At 34.1% G+C, this 22,474-nt stretch overlaps 1 protein-coding gene and 1 long non-coding RNA gene across 2 annotated transcripts in view; both read right to left on the reverse strand.

Moving 5' to 3' along the window:
* The window catches only part of LOC136810253 (uncharacterized), a 59,290-nt gene that overhangs the window by 32,937 nt on the left and 3,879 nt on the right, over nucleotides 1–22,474 (reverse strand). Inside the window, exons 2-4 of the long non-coding RNA XR_010847081.1 lie at nucleotides 12,103–12,155; nucleotides 11,063–11,203; nucleotides 10,738–10,857 (exon numbers count right to left, since the gene is read on the reverse strand). This is a non-coding gene — a long non-coding RNA (uncharacterized lncRNA). The remainder of the gene's footprint in view (nucleotides 1–10,737; nucleotides 10,858–11,062; nucleotides 11,204–12,102; nucleotides 12,156–22,474) is intronic.
* On the reverse strand, nucleotides 17,286–21,589 carry LOC136810251 (neurocalcin-like). Its single transcript, XM_067066823.1, has 2 exons — nucleotides 20,864–21,589; nucleotides 17,286–18,835 (listed from the first exon to the last, which is right to left on the reverse strand). The coding sequence occupies exons 1-2, from the start codon at nucleotides 21,102–21,104 to the stop codon at nucleotides 18,525–18,527; spliced, it is 552 nt and encodes a 183-aa protein (XP_066922924.1). The 5' UTR covers nucleotides 21,105–21,589; the 3' UTR covers nucleotides 17,286–18,524.

The following is a 22,474-nucleotide window of genomic DNA, read 5'->3' on the forward strand; positions in this document are numbered from 1 at the left end:
TTTTACTAACTATACTCCCTTAACATTTCTTGGCAGTCTTCACTGTGGAAAAGATCTACCACATTCTTGAAATTGAGTAGTTTCTCTCATAGAACTAGGGGTTACCTAAAATTGGAATATAATCACGAGTAGAAAAAACTTGTGTCTTTCGTTAAACGGTTGTTTCATCATCATAATTTGTCGTGTGATTTCTATAACATTTTTTTTTTCGCTTTCACACCTCGTAAATTTTCAGTCAAATTTTGATGAAATTTACACAGACAAATTATGTGCCTTAAGACCTTTTCAAAATGATATACTGCAATAAAAATACCTATAAACGAAAAGTGAAATCTTTGGACATTACTACCATAGTATTTTAATTTGGATGGTATAAAGATTAAGGTTTAAAATGACCTTTCACATTTTTCAATATTCCAAACAAAAATCAGAACTTATTTCGCAACTTATAACTTAAAAAGAAGGCATTGTTCGAGATATCAAAATAATATGAAAAATAAAATTTGAATATTTTGCTATGAGGCAATATTATATATTTTATTACATTTAATGTCACACTATACAATACGACAAGGCGTGCTAAGGTTGAAAGAAATGTCTTTTTGAGGTAATGGTCTAGAAAATAAAATTAGATTTTGACAGAAATTTGACGTTGAGTTCCAGCTATTTTACTGTTATTGTTCAGGGCTTAGAACTTCGAAAAGAATAAAAGATCTTACTCTTCGGTTTTATAATGAGGAATTTCTGGGGAAATAACAAAGGATTAGACCAAACCCGGGGGGGGGGACCAAACTGAATGAATAAGAATTAAAGCATATTGCCACCGAAGTGGATACCCAAAGTGACTCCATTTTATTTCTTCTTAGTTTGAATTTAAAACACTAAGGTCAAAAGGGTACCCTATCTAAAATTAACACAATCAATCAAACGAATAGAGGACTTGAGATGCTCGTAAATTGATGCCAAGGTTTTTTACATACGCGTTTGAAACTTGCTGCAAAAGAACATGCTTGAAGGTTCTTGCGTTCTTTTGTGTTGTATCCTCAACTCAGGGCGAGTAAGGCAACCGTTTTTGGATTGCTCAAATATGAATGAGTGATGATTAACACTTAAATTTAATAAGTCAGTTTTTCTTCTTTCAAATTTTTATTAAGTTAAAATATTTTTTAATGGTTTTTCAATTTTTGCTTTTTTTGGGGCATGGAGTCAATCGAGACTTTGAATCATGATTGGTAATCGAGTCTTAGATCAATTGTTTTTTGACGTCTAAAGAGTGGTTGGTTGGTTTGTTTCAATTGTTTCATATCATAGCACAGGCAAGCATTTGATACGGGTAACAGACATGTGCCAGTTACTAAATGCAATAAACCTTTTTATGAAAGTTTTTCAACATGGGAGCAGATGACATTTATTTTTTTTTGGTAATTCATATTGGTTGTGTAGAGAGTCTGGAAAATGAATCACCACATCCGTTACATTGAAAATGTTTTACCACATTCTTTACATTGAAAATGTTTTACCACATTCTTCACTTTGAAAATGTTTAACCCATTCTTTACTTTGAAAATGTTTTAGCACATTCTTCACAACGAAAATGTTTTACCACATTCCTCACAACGAAAATGTTTTACCACATTCTTCACATTGAAAATGTTTTACCACATTCTTTACTTTGAAAATGTTTTAGCACATCCGTTTTCCATTTAGAAAATTTTCCAGCGACCGTAGCATGAAGGTAGAGCATCCAGCTACGGTGCGCAAGATTGTGGGTTCGATCCCCAGCCGGGTCATACCAAAGATTCCCAAAAATGGTATTTGATGCCTCTCTGCTTGATGCTCAGTAACTAAAGAGACGGATCAAGGGTAAGTGGAGAAATCCAGGGAAAGGAGAAGCGCCCTCCCCTACCTTCGGGTAGACAGCTATACGAAAAGGGAGCCTTCGGGTCGCCCTCGACTGCGGTCGCAAACTTACTTACTTACTTACTTACTTACTTTTTATATTCAAAATGTTTTATCACATTCTTCACTTTGAAAATGTTTTACCACATTCTTCACATTGAAAGTCTTTTACCACATTCTTCACTTTGAAAATGTTTTACCACATTCTTCACATTGAAAATGTTTTACCACACTCTTTACATTGAAAATGTTTTACAACATTCTTCACTTTGAAAATCTTTTACCACACTCCTCGCACTGAAATTTCTTTACCACACTCTTCACTTTGAAAATGTTTTACCACATTCATTACATTCAAGATCTTTTACCACGTTGATGACGTTTGAAATCGGTTCAATGCAATATTTAATGTTTGGAAATGTTTTACCACATTGATGATTGATAGTGTTCTGAAAGTTCGAAATTGTCTTACCACACTCTTTACATTCGGGTATTCTCGATCATCATTTTGTAAACTTGTAGATTTCAACCTTTAAAAGAACCCAGAAAAGCAGTTTGGAGAGAGATAAGTGAGCAGCTATGATTACAAGTCTAACCGTAGTTGAACAACAATAGCAATGAGAAATTCGTGAAAGAAAGTTGTGTTGAAAAAACAATAACAATAGAAATTTGAGTTATTAAGGTATTAAGCACAGACACCTCATCTTAAACTATTAGATTGTGCAAAGTTATGATTTAGCACTATGGGAAGCTCAATTCTAGGGTTCCTTTTAAGATATCTGTTGTATTAAACGGCAAAGATCCCATGCCGGGAAACGTATAGATTCAAATTTCAATGCAGTCTTTTAATACCGTTTTTTGAAGTTTTGTTGAGCTCAAAGGAAATAAATGAATATACGATCTTATATTACTTTGAGTATTTTCTTCTACCGGCTAAGAGTTAAACTGCGTTTCTTAAGTTTGTTTCATATGTTTGTGTGTTTGTGGAGAACTATGCTGGGGATAGGCGATTGAATTTTAACTAACTGATTGTTTGATGGCGATTTTCCACTCTCGAATTGTATTGTAATTATCATTATTTCAATAATAATTTTTTTGTTAATACTCATAATATCTGGAGTTTTTGTTTTGATTCATGTATGTTGATGTTGAAATTGAATTGTAAAAAAAAAAACAGGCAAAACAGGTATAAAGAAATCCTTTTCAGCAACGTGCAATTTTCGAAAACAGAACTTCTTTCAAGTGGGTTTGTACGTAAATCATCTTGACTTTAATCGTCTTAAGGTGTTTCCATTGGTTCTTAGGGTATGGTTTTTAGCCGATTAATCGTGTCTAAGAAGGTATATGTTTGTTTGTATTGCATAATTGAATGGGTATATATTTGTAGTGATGAATGAAAATGTTTCTTTTTGCACCCCATGTCATACTTTTTACTTTCCCTCTTTTTACCTAGACCATCTTTCAAATTGATTAAAGCACGGAATCTAAAGTTGTCTACGAATATTGAGTAGGCCCTCGGAAACTATTGTAAGATCTCTCCAATTGTTGAATAAACTGACTCATTTCATGTAGAAATTTCAACCATAACGAAGCCAATCTCATTTGTCAGATCAAGATTTTGTTCATCACATGCTTTGAGTTCGGCCACTGAACTTGCTTTTGAAGTGTTGAAACTACCTGAATTTAACTTTATCGTTTTTACATATCTCAACGACTAAAATAATCGAATAAGTCTCTATTCACAACTTTACAAATTTGTAACAAATATAAATCCCATTCCATGCTATTTACCAAATAAAGATAGCTGACATGTCAGCATTATTATGAGTAAAATCCAATTTTGGATGATTGTCTTGATAAATCACACGCATTGAGATAATCCAATAGGATCTATGACATAACAAAAGTAAAAGGGTATAAGCTAGTCGATGATATAAGAAGATTCACTCTACAGTATGTTTTTGAATGAAATTTACAAGGTGTTAAGAAAATAATGACTTGATAACAATAGGTATTACATGAGAAATATCGTGTACTTTTAGATGTTTAAACTCTTATAAATTAATCAATAAATTTTGCTGAAAACCTTCTTTCTTCCATTAGTCAAAGTTTAGTTTTCATAAAACGTCTCTCAACACACAGAACTATGACCAATCTTTCCTAGGTTACAAAATTGGGAGATTCTTTAATGCTCTTCCAAAAGAATTGTCGGTGGAATCAAATTCTTATATAACTTTCAATATTTCTAAAATTCGAAAATTTATCAAGCGAGGATGTATTCATGATATGCACCACTGCAAGTCTTTTGACATTATGTCACGGAACCAATAGCTCATTGGTTGGAAGTGACGTAAAAGCAGTCAATGCGTCACTTTCAACCAATCAGCTATTGGGTGGAACGGAAGACATTGCAATGGTGCATATCATGAATTGTCTTAAATGAAAGAAGGGCCTTATTTTACCTACGTTGAAATAGGAAGAGCGCTCCACTTCAAGTTTTTAGATCGACTGGCTCCTTGTAAGGACAACCTCTTTTTTTAAATATTTTTTGAGGGATCAATTTTACAAAGCATTTTCTCTTCGATCGTTTAAGTTTTTTTGTTACACATTGTTTGACTTTGTTGGTACAAGACTTGTTGACTCGACTTAGCTTTCGGTTTGTTGCTGACAATATTATATCTAGTTTAATTCAAGCATCTTTTAATTTTACTTTGTTATTCCTATTTAACTTTAACTTTTTTTTCTCTTCTTTTGTGTAAGATTTACCAAGAAGTTAGAAAAAATAAAATCCTCGAAAACTTTTCGAATTATTCTCAATACGAAATTGACTCGTTTTAATTGAAGAAGTTTAAGATGAAAAATTAATTTTCACTTGTTGAATAAATGGTCCAAGATGTACTAGAATAACAAGAAACTTTGATAAAATTGAATTAAATCAAATTTTAAACGTAAAACCGACACTGAGCAGAGAAGGAGGTAAAGCATGAAAATGAAGAAAACGTTTAAAACAAAAGATGTACATTGTAAAGCACTTGTTTTTTAAGCTAATGAGAAAATAGTTACTAACGGCAATTTGGCTACGTAATCTATAGTGGAATGCTGGTAATGTTGGTCTTAAAAAACCAAAACTAAATAGATGGCATTTCAACACAAATTTCCTGATTTCCTGCCATCCACTTTATAAAAAGGAAATCAAAATCTAATAAAGTACAATTAATTCAAACTCATAAAAGAAACTTCATTAGCTGAGGTTATGAACCGTTGTTGTTTTATTATTGTGATAAAAATGCTATTCTGACTTGCAAGATTTTCCTTTTCTATTGTCTTTTCAATGTTTCATACTTGAATATGATTTATAGGTGGCTCATCGCGGAGAATGCAAGTCGAACGTTTTGACGTTTATCAAATCCGGGGGTTTGACGCCACTTTTTTGACGTCAATAAAAGAGAATTTTGAATTTTTTAGCTGTTTTCATCACATGTTGCTCAAATTATTTAGAGATTTTTGAAAGTTTTACATGCTAAATTTTGTATATTTGAACTGTCTGATCTTTCTTCTCTCTGGCAATACTAAATTTGTTTGTGAGTTGATTCTTGATAAAAAGATTCAGTATTCTGTAAAAAGACATGTTTTTCCCATGTTTAACGAAAATTGACAAACTTTCAGGGTTTAAAGAGGTAGGAGAAATCTGCCTTTTAATTATACAAATATATAGAAAGAAAGATCAGTTCTAGCTCTTTCCAACGATGTATAAATATTGATAGGTTGTAAAGGATTTTCACTATGCCAGCTATGCTTAAAGATTCCTCCTGTCGAAAAGACAAAAAAAGATTTTAGCTCAAAAAAATTGACGTTGCCAATAGAAAAGGCCAGTAGAAAATACTGGAACCAGAAATGAATTATACAACTAAATCATGTCAAAGAGGATGAAAAATGCCAAAAAATGATGTATTGATGTCTATAGGTTGTAATTCATTTCATCTATGCTTTTTTGTCTTGAAGTTTTGAGTACCTCCTTTTTCTAAAGAATTAACGTCAAGTTTGAAATTGCACATTAGGAATGACTTTAGCAATAAGCAGAAACAAATTGAACATTTTTAATAAAAAGTAAATGATAAAAAGAAAATAAATTAAAATAATACTGGCTTATTTTAAAAATAACTCATGTATGCTGTTTTTGTATTAGCAGGAAAAGAGATTTATCAAAAAGAAAAAAACTCTTGTGCGAAAGGTCCGAAAAGTGCAGAAAATCGGGAGAAAATCTAAATGATAGATATCTATCTTGCACAAAAAAACAACTTTTTACCTCCTACCTAGACTAATTCTGGCATTTCTCAAACTCTCAAACAAACACTCACTTTCCTTTGAAATCCATGGTATCCAATCTTTCGTCTTGCCACTTTTTTGATCAAAGCTAAAAGTTATAAAAGTTTCCTTCAAAATCGAAATTCAGAAGGACAAAAAAGATGCAGTGAAAACTGAAGTTACATCCCATAGAAAAATATCCATTTTTCTATGTACACCTAACATCACATAAAATCAATCTCTAAACAGAATTTAGTTCAATTTTCCAAAATAAAATTAAGAGAAATATAAAATCAAAGGCTTCTTTGAATGATGTGATCTCTTCGAACTTCAAAACTCAAATGTAGATTGCAACGTTTTGTTGACATTTCGACATTTTGACATTCGAATGTCTTTTTAGAATTCGAACGTTTTGATTGGCGTAGATTCGAATGCGCGCGAAATAGCATCGCAATGACTTCTTCTCGAAATGTCAAGAAATTCAAGCTGCATTCTCCGCGATGTAACATCAAAGAGAAAGCCGACTCTGATTTAATTGACAGTGGCACGAGACACTTTCCTTTTCGTGTCAAAGAAAACCACAGAGTTAATTTCTTGGCGGAAAAGGACTAGTTAGAGAAAATGTTAATCTATACTGTCCATAATTCCAATGTCTTTATATATTTGAACGCGTTCTTCTGGTCCCTTGAGACCATCTTTATTCGGCTCTCTACAAATCTGAATCTCCTTAATTCGAACAGTGCCCCATTGACGTTCGAGTTATGGAAGCTCAACTTTCACAGCTGGCACAAAACGTTCTTTCAACGATTATCCAACGTATATTAACGTTGTGAACATGATATAAACGTTGAAACAACGCTGGATGCCAGCTTGGTCGTAGAAAATTACTATTATCAACAGGTAGCTTAGAATGTACTTGATGTCTCGTGCTAGTCAAGATCAATATTTGCGTAGTATAATAAAACGCGGGTCGTCAATTTTAGTCAAAGACCGACATAAAATTCACTATTAGGTTAGATATTCAACCCGCAATGAATCATAAATGTCCCGAAGTTAACAATTTTAAATTGGTAGCTTAATATGTCGTTCTCAATGTACCTAAGAATGTAGCGACTACTAAATAAAAACAACAACATAAAACTAGAGGATGAAAAAACCGCAAATTCGTTCTATAAGCAAAAAACAACCCCTTTTAAAATAGGAGACAATAAATTTGGTCAACATATATTGCATCATCGTTTTGACTCGTAAAATGCTTGAATTTTTGCGCTTTTTGCTGATTTTTTTTCTATTTTGATTGTCTCAAATTTGTATTATTATTTAATGAGTTTCAAAATCTCAAATTTCTACAACATCATCCACCAATGGGATGGTTGCATTGTTTCTCTTCTTGTATTTATATTTAAATAGTGTCTTTTCTTTAAGAGATTTTCGGAAGGATAGTTCAAGGGTATGTGGGTCAATGACTAAATATTTGATCTAAGAATTTTAAAAATGTCAATTGGCTAAGTGTGATCGGTCAATAGGAGAAATTTGTAGAATATTCCAAAATTTGAAATTGACCTAACTTTAAAAAATTAGTCCAAGTTCGGTAGAACAGAGTCAAGATTTTAATTTATGTTATGAAGGTTATAATAAAGTCGCTAGAGAACTTGACTTGCTGGGTCTCTTATGTAAGACCCTTCAAAGGAAACTTAAAGGTCGGTTTACACTTTCGAAAAGAAGATTAAATTGCTGAAAGGGGGACATTAGTAAAGGTGGAGATATACAGACATTAAATCCATTGATAAATTTCAGATGATGTTGATGAAGACAAAATTACCGCGTAAATGTTTATGTTTATGTTTCTTTTCTTTAAAGTTGATGCAAAGTGGTATTCTAGTACAATGTGTACTTGGCTCAAAACTAATCAATATCAACTGTTAATTGCAATCCCATCTAAGGTTGATACTCAAAATCAAGTATTAATTGCAAAGTAAATTGAATTCAATCAATCAAAATGATCTAAGGTTGAAATTCCTCATAAATTTTACTTCCTCTAATGGCGGGCGTTAAAATCTTCAAATTGATTTTAAAGTAGTTTATCAATTTAAAAGAAAAAGATTTCGTCATGTTAAGAAGGATTTATAGATAACGTCATCGTCTGGACACCAATTGCTAAAAACAAATATCAAATCTAGAAAAAATTCATTCATAGATTAGGAGTTTAGCACATTAAATAAAGCTCACTCAAAATCCCTATTCACCGACCATTTTTGAAAAGTAGATGATGGCAAATTATAGTAATTCAGGAATTTTTCTTTTCAGTATATATTTAAGATGTTATTACATACTCGATAGCAGCATCATCGTGATTATTAAGCCCCTTAAAATGCTCCATTTCTTTTAAGAACAACCACGTCTCAAAATGCTTTAAAAAAGAACAAAAATTCAAGCAAAATCAAATCTTTGAAGCATTGCTACTTTAAGACCGTTTAACTTTTCACATGTGCATCTACTCAATTCCGTCCCCAGGGAATATAAGGACCTATTGCATCATTTAAACCTGGAAGTATTACAGGCGGTTGTATTTTTCTTATACAGAAAGAAAGTAGCATAGGCAATAGTATAGGGATATTAACAGTATGTTTCTAATCCCTTCGTAATCTGCTAAAACTAAATACTTATTACATAGCGGCATTACTTCACCAGTAGTATACGAAAACAACGGACTAACGACGAAGATAGCAACAACGATGATTCTAAATGTATGAATTATAACAACAATCAAAACTAAATAAAGGAGTTAAAGCAATGGCTTACTTTGTGTTAACTACTCCCCTTGCTTAAAGTCGTTTTTTCTGCTTGGTCAGAGGTTTATTATATTGAATGATGATGATAAAGCTTGATGAGTTCATTCATTTGGCATTTCCAATTCAGTTGTTGTATGAAGGTGCTTTAAAAACACCGTTTTTTTTTGTTTTTCTTTTCTTTGTATTATCTATTTATGTTTGTGTTGTCCGAGTCAATTTTCAGAGGGAAAAAAGGGCATACCGATGATATGTTGAATAGCTCTTGTAATAGACAAATATTGTACTTAAAGGGGGTCATATCGCACAAGCACATTGAACAAACGTTTTCTATTGGCAAGCAATTAGATATTTCTCTTTTCTCTTGAAGGCCACATGGGTTGGTGGAGAGCATAGTGGAATATGTTTTTGCTGTTTCGATTACAGTGGTAATTTATAAATATTGCTGGAAAATATGGAAACATAGCCTTCAAGGAGTAAATTTTGAAAATGGTAAAAATAATATCACTATTAATTTTAGAGTTTTCTTTTCAAATATGCATTGGTGTATTTTAAGTGGGCCTAAAATTGCAATATTTCAAGTTAGCAGATTCATTTTTTAATTACTTCACCAGTAGTTTAGAAAATTCTTAACATTCAACCTGTTTATAAACCTAAAGGAATGGAAAGATATCAGTGAAAAGTTTGCACGAACGAAGGAAAAGGATAGTTGTACGTTACGTTGTCTTTTTTTGTATCCTGCACTCTAAAAATGGTATGTCTGTGGTATTGGAAAAAAAAGTGGATAGGGATTAACACATTCAAAAATACTTTGTCTTTAATTCCTTGGTTTATTTTCTATAGAAAATCAACTCAAAAGGTGTCGACAGGACGTAGAAATGTTTACGTCTTTTTTCAAGTATTGACACTAAGTAAAATCTTGTCAATAATACTCGATGAGACTTGAGGCAAGTGACTGAGATGGTGGATTTTTAGTTGTAGTGATGGAACGAATTGAGTAAAGGGTTGGTTACAAATGTCAGTGTGTTTTATCAAAATGTCGTGATAAAATAGAGATATATTTTGTGTGCTTAAAAGCCAGAAAATGAAACATGTACAGTACACGAGGATGTTACTTCTCTGGTCTTCAGCTCTAGCTTAAGGGATGGACAAACGCGGCGAATTTTGTAAAATAGCCAATTTTGGAGGCACCTGGATACTTTAATGATAAATTTAATGATAAATTTATTAATTTTAAAAGATCTTATTGAATTCAATGAAATTCTTGAGTACAGGAATCTTCCACAAAACAAAACAATTGTGGAAATATAGGGATCGGGTGATAAGTTATCGAACCTTGCCTACAGTAGCTTTAATGGTTGAAAGAAGTTTACCCCCTGCCAAAAAGAACATGAAAAGTCGTCTTGTAGTCTGCAACATAATAAGGATCTTACTGTGGAATCAATTATGACCCATTAAGTAAAAGTAGGGTCTTTCAATCTATTGTAGTGGAATCTGACCACAAAATTGATCTACTTATTAATATTTTTCCAATTATTTTTTTTTCCATTTTAGTGTCACATAAAAAAAATTACACTTCATTGAACGACATTACATTCTCCGTCAAGTTGCATTACACACAAAACGAATATAAGATTTGGTTAACTCGATACAAAAATACAACACAAAACACAACAAAAGAGGTAGAAGAAAAGCAGATTGGACAAAAAAACGACACAGAAAAAGTAACGAATTAAACGCATACCTTAATTGCATTGACATCGAACAGAGGGTGTCTTTAATCCAATTTGTTTACATTTTGTTGAAATCTGGTCTTCAAATTTGTGCATTATTACAACCCCACGTGCAACAAGAATCAAACGAGCTGCAATCGGAAAGTAAATTGGACAACGATAAGGAGAGAAAGAGAATTGTTTTTGTTTTTTGGTTTTTTTCTGCTCTTCAAAGTAGATTTATTGTTTGGTTTCATTTTGGATGGTTGAATTCTTATGAATATCGATTGAAATTTTAGAAACTTTTTTAATATAGAAAATATAGGATGAGAATACACGGCACATTAATCTATCTACTTTATTTGGTACATCTTGCGAGGACTTTGCCATTTGGTAGTGGGCCAACGTTTGGATGGAGGCGTCAGACAAGTATGAAAACAAAAAGGACTAATACGGGCGCTGGAGGCGGAATACCGGGCGCCGGAGGCGGTATACCTACTAAGAGATCAAAAAATGCATTCGGTTCTTTAGGAAAACGTTTTGGTTTTGGCAGTAAAAGTGGAGGAAGCAACTTAGAAACTATTGAAGGCGAAACGGGTGCCAGTAGTGGTGCTAATACTCAAATCAAATCCAAGAAAGACGCAATGGAATTTTACACCTCATTCTTTTCTTCATTTAATGAAGAACAAAAAACAAAGAACTTGAAATCAAGTGAAGCAGCTAATAATCAAAGTAGTAATAATAGTACAGGACAAATTGGCTTGGATGCTAAAGATTATAGTCAAATTTTAAAAAATACAAGAAAGATTCTTGGCAGTACCAAAATCGAAAACAATAGCCATCGTTTTAAAAAATGCACTGAGGACTGGCTAAAGGAGAAATTGTTAACGAAAAGGAAGAAGCTAGATTTGAGGACACTTCTATCAGAAAATGAGAGGAGCGAAATGTTTAAAGATTGGTACTTAACTTTAATAAGGACAAGGTGTTATGGAAAAATCTCTCTATAGCTTTTCTAATGGCAATAGTTTTATATCTTTTTAATGCATTTTCCCCCTAAAAATCTAGTATCTAAAACATTGGTTGCCTTTGGAAAAATCCTGCGACATAATAATGACATTCTCATAGAAACTATATTACCTTGGATTGCTGAAAATTGATCACAATCAAAGGCGTCTGGATTTTTCCTCAAAGACAACCAATGTGTATTTTTAAATGACTAGAAAACGAAAAGTGAAATACCTCTTTCTGAGTGTTGTTTTTTTGTAATATATTTATAAAGAAAGAAAAAAGTCGCCAAGTTCCTGCCAGTATTTATATTTTATTACGACTTTTATTTTTTTTTGAAAAGAAAAACAGATTTTAAAGTGAAGTTTATTTATTTATGCTTGATTACTTACTGTAGCGGATTTTGAGGAGTCTCACAAAATTTACGCCAGCGAATTTTGGATTCCTGAAAAGGGAAAGAGCAAATTACTCAAGATTTCGCCACCATTCAAATAGCCCTATGATTGGATACCACCCGTTAGCTAGAAGATTATTTTTCGGATATTTTTAATCAAAAAACCTACTCGGAAAAGTACGTAAAAGTAATCAAAAGCCTTTAGGTATCAAAGACAAGCCTAGCAAGAGATCGTTCCTATCAACCGTTTTATGAAACTGCTCCTATAAAAAATATATATTTGTGGATCATTTTGTGAAATATATCTCAGCCTATCATAATCATTCAGTACTTAACTCTAGGACTTTTACGTTTTAAGTGACGCCTTATTTTGCTTGTAAAACAATAAATTTTTTTGTGCATTAGACCCGTAATTAAGTAAAGTCTGGAATAAAAAGGATTTTTTTTTGTAAAATAAAAGCAAAATATATTTTTTGTGACAGAAGAGATTAAGATACTATTATTATTTTAGAAAAGTATATTATTATTAAAAATTATCAAAAATAATTCAAAGTTCAACATTTTTTCAGTTTCTGTCCCAGGGGAGGCTAAATGGGTGTCGGTTATACGCAAGCCATTAGGGTCCCTTTCTTACACCCTCAAAAGTATCTTAAAGGGGTAGAAAAACCATAAATCGCCAATTGTTTTTCTGAAAGGGTCCCAAAATTGCGAAAGATCAACAATCGACTCCCACGCAGGGTCGTCAATTTTCGTAAAATTTTGGATAAAAGTTAAAAAGTTTTTGCTGAAAGTAAGGCAAGGTAACAAAATTTTCAAAATTCGATTTTAAAGGGTCAATTTTTCAAGTTTGGAACTGACATACCTATCGGCATCGCAAACTTAGTACCCCCTGGGTTTCTGTGCGTATTATTTAAAACCACTAATGTGATATAGCGTGGTCTAGAGTGAAATCAAATCTTAAAATCTCATCTCGGAGTTATTATTTATCCAGCAAGCTAAGCACCCATGATAAAGAAGTAAAAGAAGTGATTCTAAGAACTTTAGGCCTCTGCTTGGTTTCCAAATCGCACCAAGCTACATATCAATCCATAGGGCTCATTTCGTCCAAAACGGCAAAGAGTTTCAGGCAAAAAAAAACACCGAAATTTCAAAACACCTAGGGGTGCGGGATATATCTCTGTGACAACCTAACAAAATGAATTTAATTTTCTATGACCTTTGAACGCAAAGACTAACTACACGTTTTTTATAAGAACAAACTATATAAGAACATAAGGTTTCGATGGTCAAAATGTTAAGAACAAGTTAAGAACATTTTAAAGCTTTGCCGACTCTAGAACAGCGAATTTCATAGGCAAAATTACTCAAAAAATGGCGAAAATAAGAACATGTAAGAACAATTTTAGGCTGAAAACTCGAAAAGTTAAAAACATCCCAAGGCTTCAAAATTTTTGGATGTTCTTATGAAAAAAAAACGTGTATGAACTATGACTACGTCGTTTAAATCTTCATTTAACGTTAGAAGAATGTAAACCAAGGACGTTAATTGGATGCAATTTTGATGTTTTGTGCGCTTGCTACAAGATACAGAAGTACGAAAATGCTCATTTATTATAAGAACAATTTTATGAGAACAAGAGACCAAAATTTTAAAACAAACCTTTGAAAAGAAATTAAGAACTAACCTCAGAAAAGTTATAACATAATATACTAATGGCTTTGAAGGTGAATAAACTTAGAGTATTGTGAATATAAGAATTAGCAAATCTCGAAAAAATGATGAACATTGGGACCGACATTTTTACTTGTTCTCTTAAAAAAAGCATTTATTAATTAAAGCTTCAGTGCGGTGTAATGTGGCACGCGTTGAACATGATAACGTAACCCTTTAATCTGCTCATCAAGCAAATATAAAATTGTCATTAGCACTGCTTTAAATAATACACCGTTAATTGCAACAGTAACCAAATTAAACCTTGATCGCACACAAGGGCACGATATACTAAATTCTTTTTAATTTGGAATTGCTATGCTAATATACAGATGTTTAAAGGGTCTGATCCCATAACTCGAATAAAACTATGTTCCCGTGTGGGCTCGAGTTATGGAGACTCCACTGTCTGTGGATGTATAAGTTTAAAAAATTTCAAGATTTTGAATCACCAGAGTTCAGTACCCATAGGCGGTTTTAGACCATGTCGAACTTATCAGAGGAAGAGATTTGTAATTGTAGATTCTGTCTTTTAACGAGCGTTGCACTCCTTTGCACTCCTTTGCATGTTTCCAACGTGTTTACTCTATTGTCTTAAATCCGCCAGTGCAGTGCCAGGTGACTTGTAAATTTTGACTGGGAATAAAAGTTTTTTCATAAGAACAAACTATATAAAGCTTCGATAGCACAAATACTAAGAATAAGTTAAGAATATTTTAAGGCCTTTTGGACAAACCCAATGGTAATCGAACAAAAATATTCACAAAATAGTGACAAGGAAATTTTTAAGAACATTTTTAGGCTTAAAACTGAAAAAAATAAGAACATTCGAAGGGCTTCGAAAACTTTAGATGTTCTTATAAAAAAACGTGTAAGACCATCCAGAAAATTGGGCTGACGAAATACAACTTACTTTTCACCGGAATGAGTTATTAAGTATTTTTGACTGTAAAATTAAGATTTAAGTTAAAAAGTCCCCCGGCAGCAGCATCCAGCCGCGGAATTTCTCAAAATATGCCTTCTTTTTTCCCAGGAGAAGGAATTTTGGAGTAAAATCAAGGAGTCAGCTTATCTTTTTAGCACTAAAAGAAAATGAAAATCCATGAGCAGTGAATTTTAATAAAATAACATTTACTTTTCCAGCAGACCTCTCAGATGCCCCTTGTCTCAAGAATCCAGGGCACTCAATTAAAGAACATAACAACACAGAATAGATGAATTTTTCCAGTAACATAATTCTAACTCGGAACAGATTTAAATTTCCAGGAACCTAATTTTTTTTCAAAAACAGATACAGTAAGTAATAAGTTTATCCAAGAGTATGGCAAGAACAGAACGGATTTCCCAGAGAAAATTGCAAATCAGAACAGATAATTTGGTTTTAAAAAACCAGATAATTTCTAGCCGTTGGCTGCTCTTGCCTTGACCATGTACATGATTCCGACCATATACACGAAGGAAAATCGCTGTTTGAAAAGTCAATTTGCCCATCCGAGATGTACCTGAATTTTTTAACACACCCTCAAAAAGACTACGGACTTTAATACGATAATTGGAAAACAATCTTTCCCAGTGGACCAAATCACGAGAGTAAGAGCATAAAAGGAGAACAACACTTGGCCAGCGAGTTAAGCTTTCAGTAGACGATGCCGAGACGATGTTATCGTCCGTTACAGTTATAGTAGAGGCGGGAAATATGGCGGTATGGCGTTATGGCGGTATGGCGTTATGGCGGTATTCGGGGAAAAATTCGGCGGGAAATTTCGAGGACTGGCAAACTGTACCGACTGTAAACTCTTTTCGGCAAAAAAACCTGTTTGCGAATTTTCTTCGGCTTTGGGCTTATTTCTCAGATAGTGATTTGTCCTAGACTATAGCATAGTCTAAGTTTTCAGATACAGATTACATGGATGTGCTTTACAAGCGCCAAGTTTGTCGGCCATTTTTTGAGTACAGTCTACAAATGAAACTGATTCTCCAGTTCAAAAGTCCTTGATGTAAAAATCCTCATTCTATGAATCATAGGCGATTTTAGACCACGTCGAACTTATCAGAAGAAGAGATTTGTAATTGTAATTTTATTGTCTTTCAACGAGCGTTGCACTCCTTCACACTCCTTCGCATGTTACTGACATAGTTGCTCTATTGTCTTAAATCCGCCAGTGTAAATAACTGTTTTTGCAGGATTTTTAGATAGATTTGGCTTGGATTTTTCCTGAATTCCGTGTCGGCCAGTATAGTTGCTGGACCACAGCCCCTGTCTCACAGCCCCGGTGGAACATTTCTTCTCAGTGGTGATAAAAATTATTATTGAAATCCCAATGGGGATAGAAATTCCTTTGTTCTTTGTTCCAAGGTTAACAAGCTAGATGGTGAATGGACCTACCTGATGATGAAAGTTAGATAGCAATGCGAGGAGAAAAATGAAAAAAATCAGTCAGAAAATATAGCGTTTAGCGAAAATGCATAATGCAATAGATTTCATCATTGATTGTTGATGGGGGGAGAGGGAAGGGTTGTAGGGAAAAAATAAATAGAAAGTTCTGGTCGCAAAAATCAGTTTTATTGACAATTGAATCATGCTTGATGGTGAGCATTGTCATCAATAATGTTTTTGTGTGAAAAAACATAGAAATATAAGGAAAAAATCCAATGAAAATCCGCAAAAACAGCGATTTCCGGCATTTTTAACCGGAAAAAAAATTTTCTCAAAAATCGAACTCGGCCATGTTTTGAGCATTGCGAATACGTATCTTTCTGCAAAAAATCAGAAAAAAACTAAGGATGAAAAATTTGAGAAAATGTCAAAAAACCGGTATGCCGGCATATTTCCGGCATTTTCGGCCGGAAAAAAATGTTTTTCGAAAATCGGGCTCCGTCACATTTTAGGTATTATCATTTTCAAAATTTCATGAAAAAATATAAAGTACAGCTCGAGAAATTCAAGAAACGTGCTTGATGGTGGGCATTGCTATTATTAATAATGTTTTTGAAAAAACCAATTATAAGGAAAAAGTCCAATGAAAATCTAGAAAAACGGCGATTTCCGGCAATTTTTTCTCAAAAATCGGACTCGGCCATGTTTTGGGCATTGTTAATACGCATCTTTGAGCAAAAAATCAGAAAAAACTAAAGATAAAATTTCGAGAAAATGCCAAAAAAACAGTTTTTTCCGGCTTTGTGCCAAAAATCAGAAAAAACTAATGAGCTAATCTCGAGAAAAGCTGGTAACAGACGAACGAACGGACGGACGGACGAACGGACGAATGAACACAGGTTAATTTTACGACCTCCACCGGGTTACCCGGAGGTAGGTCCAAAAAATTCAGTGGCAATGGTATTTTCCCAGTGGGGCTGGGCTCCCTGCGGGTCTGTGACACAGGGGTATAGTTGGTGTGTGTAAAAGCACCTTTCAAAATGTCTACTGTAGAGTAATGAGAATGTAAATAAATAACATATTAGATGATACGTATAACAACAAAAGGTCTGTACAAACCCAACCATTAATATAGATTATTTTTGAATAATTTGAAATTACACAAAACTTTATATTACAAACTATACAGATACATTATTGGGCTTTTCCAGAAAAAACACGTACACATTCTGTTAAGGAGGTCCATCCCTCTGTGGCTGGAAATACTGTAACTCCCTGAAATTCTAGGCAATTTCAGGTTTAAGCCCCTCTGGAATTCTGAAATTTAGTAGGATTTAAAAAGCTACCCCCATGGAATTCCAGTTATTTTTGGCAGATTTTTGTATCTCCCTATGGAATTCCGCCATATATCAAACCTTACCCGAACGGAAATGGACCTCCTTAACAGGGGGTATACGGTTTCTTTCCGGGGAAGCCCAATTTTTATAGCGAGTCATTATTGATACACTAATAACTTTTGAAATAAAACTGAGAACAAATTCAATTGAATCTGAATAAAAATCTTCATATGTTTGTTTTCAATAACTGAGCCTCAAACTTGTACCCAGAACAACTCTTTTGATTTCACTTGGACATTTAGCTCTATCGAAATCATAAAAGAGCAGACTAAGCGACTGGGTTCGAGTTTACCCAAAATCATGAAACAAAAAACAGATATTTTGTGGCTATTCATTAGTTATTGCGATTTATTAACTCGCTCGAGGTAAGTGATATTCAATGAAAGGAGCCGGAGTTATATATCATTTAGCCGACCAAAGGGCCTGTTACGATCCGAGAAACTAATAGACAAAGTCAATAAGCAATATATTTCAGGCCTTTCTGATGATATCGATAAAAAGGGTCACTTTGAATATTGGAAATTCCTGGGAACATGAGATTTTCAAATTTTGCAAATTTCGGAAAGAAAGCTTTTCACCCAATGGGACATCAATATTACTCTCAGTAAGGCTGTGGCACAGCTTCCCTATTAGAACTTTTCAGCTGCATTAAAAAGACGTTACACGCTATAAGTAGGTGTTTTTTTCAGATCACCAAAAACCAGATGTTTGAAGGTTCCTCACTTAACATCTATCTCGGTAGGTAAGCAAACAAAATTTTATGAAAAATATTTTCCAAAGCGTTATAGCCAGCTCCTAAAACTACTTACAATGCCTCGGGATTGTCTACTGCACCATCTCTCTTGACTGACTTTTAAAACGAGATGATTGAATCTAGCGGTGATTTGCTAGGCGTCTGCTAGTATTACAAAAAATTGGGATTCAATAATTACATACTACTGAATATAATCAATAAGCAATTTCATGAACAACGGATTTTGACGTGACCCTCTAACAAATTCTTCAACAGTTAAAGTTCCATCCGAGTTTTTATCGCATTTTCCAAAATATTGTTGAAGTTTTTCCTCACTCAAATTACTGTCATGGACATTTGCCAGAGCTTGAACACTTTTCACAATCGATGAAACTTCGTTGATAGACACACGACCGTCTCCGTTAACATCGTAAATGTGAAAAGCCCATCGGAGTTTATCATCGATTGATCCTCGAGTTGTCATTGAAAGGGAGCAAATGAACTCGCGAAAATCTATGGATTAAACAATGGGACATACAAAAATATAAATTATTCACACAAACCATCACTTGACTTCACTGACCTTCGTAAATCCTAGATCTGCCATTTTTATCGGAGTTTTTTTGGAGCTGGTACTTGCAAAGAGACCATTGTAGTGTTGAGACTTTAACGTCAAGCGGCGCTACATCTCAAGTGTTCAAGAAGGAAAAGTAGGAAAAGTTTTACACCACTATTGAGTAGTGCTACCATTAGGGTACTACTTTAAAAAAAACTTCGATCAAAGATTTTTGGGATTAAAAACTGCCGCCAGGTTTTATATAAAGCTTAGTGCTTGACCTCATTACAAGTAGTCTATGATAAACTCCTCAGATCACTGCCTTTGGAGTTGACTTGGAATCGAGCCCTGGTCTCATACACAATAACCAAGGATGATAATCTCTAAAGTGTTATAAAGGGTTGTAGCATTAAAATACTCCCTTCTCACAGACCCACTTGGACCCCTTCCCACTTGAAAAAGATCGTCTCCGATTGAAAATTATCCTCCAATTTTTGTCCCCACTGAACATAATCAAACAAACCAATCCTCACTGCAAAACATTATGCTATTTTTCCCATCCCCTATTGAATTTTCTGATTTGAAAACAAAAGAATTGAAATCCCCAGCCATAAAAACTATGGGAATATCAATCCCCATCGAGTTTTAGTCCGTTATTTTTATCTCCACTGGCTGAAAAAATTCCCCCGGGTCTGGGAAAAGGGGGTGTTTAAAATACATTCTTAATAAGACAGGTACCGAAAAAAAAGGATTCACATGCATTAACTTCAAATGAAAATTTCTCGACTTTGGCTAAGGCAAACAAGGTCACGATAGGGTCCGTTTGGGAAGGTCTATTTTGTTTTGATGCTCTATTTGAATAAGGTCTTGCTTGAATCAGAATTTCTGGACGACAGAAAAATTGTATAACGGATAAAAACCCAGTAAGTATTAAAAAACTTAGCTCATGTTGGTAAGTTAAGTTTTGGGTGCGGTCAGTTTTTCATCTAGCATGTCTGGTTTCAGAGGTTTTCCCCCCAAATTTCAAGGTCCTCTTTGTTTGTCTATAGTCACATAGCGACATAGGATAACAGATTTTGATATATGATATAGGTGATAAGAATTATGGGTGAAGATAAAAAACGTCTAACAAGAGAAAGTCTAAAGAAAGAGTCGCGAGGTGCGGTTTGATTATCAGAGCATTTTTATTACGAAAAAGTTTCGTTCAAAGCAACAGATAATATTTCTGTTTTCTGAATTTGAATGATTGTGAAAGAGAAAATATTAGATCGAGGAAGGAAAAAATTTTGTCATTCGAAGATAGTTATCGAGGAAAAATAAGTCACGACTATCATAAAAACAGGTGTTCTCACATGTCATACATTTGCCTAGGTGCACCACCCGGGACAGAAAGGAACCTCACTTTAACCCTGTTAACCCCAACGAACCCCAATGGGGAAAATTTCTTTACTGAAGTCTCGCGTTTGGGGGAAAGTTAGTCTGTATGACATAATCTTTTCTCCAAACACGAAAAAAGCACTGGAGCTAAAGAAGCGATTGCAGCGCCCTTTTGCCTTGTTTCCTGCCTATTAATTGCCTTTTTATGCTTACTGATAGCTCCAGAATCTCTGGCACCCATCAGTAACGTAAATAAAGCCTGGGATACACGGAGACGAGGTTGATTGGCCTTAACATCGGGATTTACTCACCAAACTCTAAAATAAGGACTTGAGTGGATTTTGCAAATAATTCTGTGAAGGAAGAATCAACAAAAAACTAAAAAGCCCAGTCTATCATTTCGAGACATTGGCAATCTTCACGTCATAACGGTAGCTATAAAGTTCGATGAATAAACTTTAAAGTAAGAAGTTTTTGCGGGAATCTGATTTGGGGGATAGCCGAAAAATAGCACAATTTTGGGGAATGACAATGTCAATAATTAAAATTTGGCGGGAACTAAATCTTTTCCCTTTAGGTAAGTAAACCGTAAAACGAAAGAAACTTACCAATTTTTCCATCATTGTTGGCATCAAACACTCTGAACACATGCTCTGAGAAACCAGACGGGTCACCTTTCTTGTAATAATCTTGATAAACTTTCAAAAATTGTTTTTGACTCATAAAACCATTTGGATAATCCTTCATAAACTTCTCATACCAACTTTTCAATTCTTCACGTGAGAAAGTTGTCTTCCTGGTCAAGTCTTCCAATTGTGTTGGTGGTAACTTGCGATTTGATTGGCCCATTTTTGAACCACGTGACAAGAGTCGAATAAATTTCAAGCAAGCCAGTAAAGCAAATTTTTATGAATTTGAACTTTATTGTTAACAGTTTTTGAGTTCAAGGTCTTCCAATAGTTGTGAACACCACGATACAGCTTCAGAATTTTACCAGAACAATAAAAATTAGAAATGTTTTCAATCTCTAAAGATAAAAGTTCAATGATTCCACTCTTCAAATAAATGTACCAGCGCCAAAAGATAATCTATGAGTTGTGTCCAGAATCAATTTAACACATGAACTGATTTGCTTTTTGAAGGGTCTGAGATTTTATAGTTTTTCTCAAGGGGTTCAACACCCAGATGGTCCGGTAGTTAGATAGCAAGAAATAGTCATTCATTCAATAGTAAAAAAAACTTGTCACCATTCATTCAATCTCCAATCAATCAATACATTCAAACAAGCAAAACTCTTGATTCAAGTGTGACTTTTACTTAATGTGAGAGCTTACTACTCTGGAAAAAAAGAAGGAAAAAAATCTCCCTTATTTCCTGTCCTTATGCTAAACTTTAGCTTTTCGGCATAGCTGGATACCTTGGCTTTTAACACGAATGGTACATAAACAAGATGTTCTTGTTATGGGGACCAACAACTGTTATAGTTCGAGTTCTTCTTTTCTCGATTCCCGCCCAAACGTGGCGGGAAATGAAAAAATAGTGTTTGTAATCAAAGTGTATCATAAGCCCCCGAATAATATGCTTTTCAAATAGCATAACAAAATTAAAATTGACACATAAATCTCATCTCAACTCATCATTTTCATACCTGTAGAATTGGTTATCTCAGCAATCTCCGAGTAGATTCTGATACTCCGCGCATGACACGTGGCCATGGCTCAGTAAGCGAAACTGCCAAGGTTTTTAGGAGTAATAAAATCAAAAGTAAATCATAAAGAGTTAACTCTCGCGTAGGATTCGAGTAGGAAGTTCAATCTGTTCGAATTACAGAGAGAGATTCAAATAATAGAGAGTGTTTTAGGAGCAGGTTTCTTTATGACGGGAACTGAAAACGTACTCGAATAAGTCAATATAGTAAGTAAATCTGCGACCGCAGTCGGAGGCGACCCGAAGGCTCCTCTTTCGATAGCTATCTACCCGAAGGTAGGGGAGGGCGCCACTCTTTCTCCCTGGATTTCTCCACTTACCCTTGATCCTTCTCTTAATTGCTGAGCATCAAGCAGAGAGGTATCAAGTAGCATTTTGAGAATCTTTGGTATGACCCGGCTAGGGGTTGAACCCACAACGATAATTCATTGTAAACATTAGAGCCAAGTCACTTTTGTTTTAAGCAAAAAGCAACGCGGTTTTGATTGTTCTGGCAGAAAAACCAGGTCATC

Source organism: Clytia hemisphaerica, unplaced genomic scaffold (genome assembly GCF_902728285.1).
Source record: "Clytia hemisphaerica strain Z4C2 unplaced genomic scaffold, Clytia hemisphaerica genome assembly, whole genome shotgun sequence".
Lineage (NCBI taxonomy): Eukaryota > Metazoa > Cnidaria > Hydrozoa > Leptothecata > Clytiidae > Clytia > Clytia hemisphaerica.

Coding starts and splice junctions, on each gene's coding strand:
- LOC136810251 (XM_067066823.1), bottom strand. CDS start 21,104: ATGGGCCAATCAAATCGCAAGTTACCACCAACACAATTGGAAGACTTG. Junction 18,836..20,863: donor CAACAATGATGGAAAAATTG/GTAAGTTTCTTT, acceptor TTTAATCCATAG/ATTTTCGCGAGTTCATTTGC.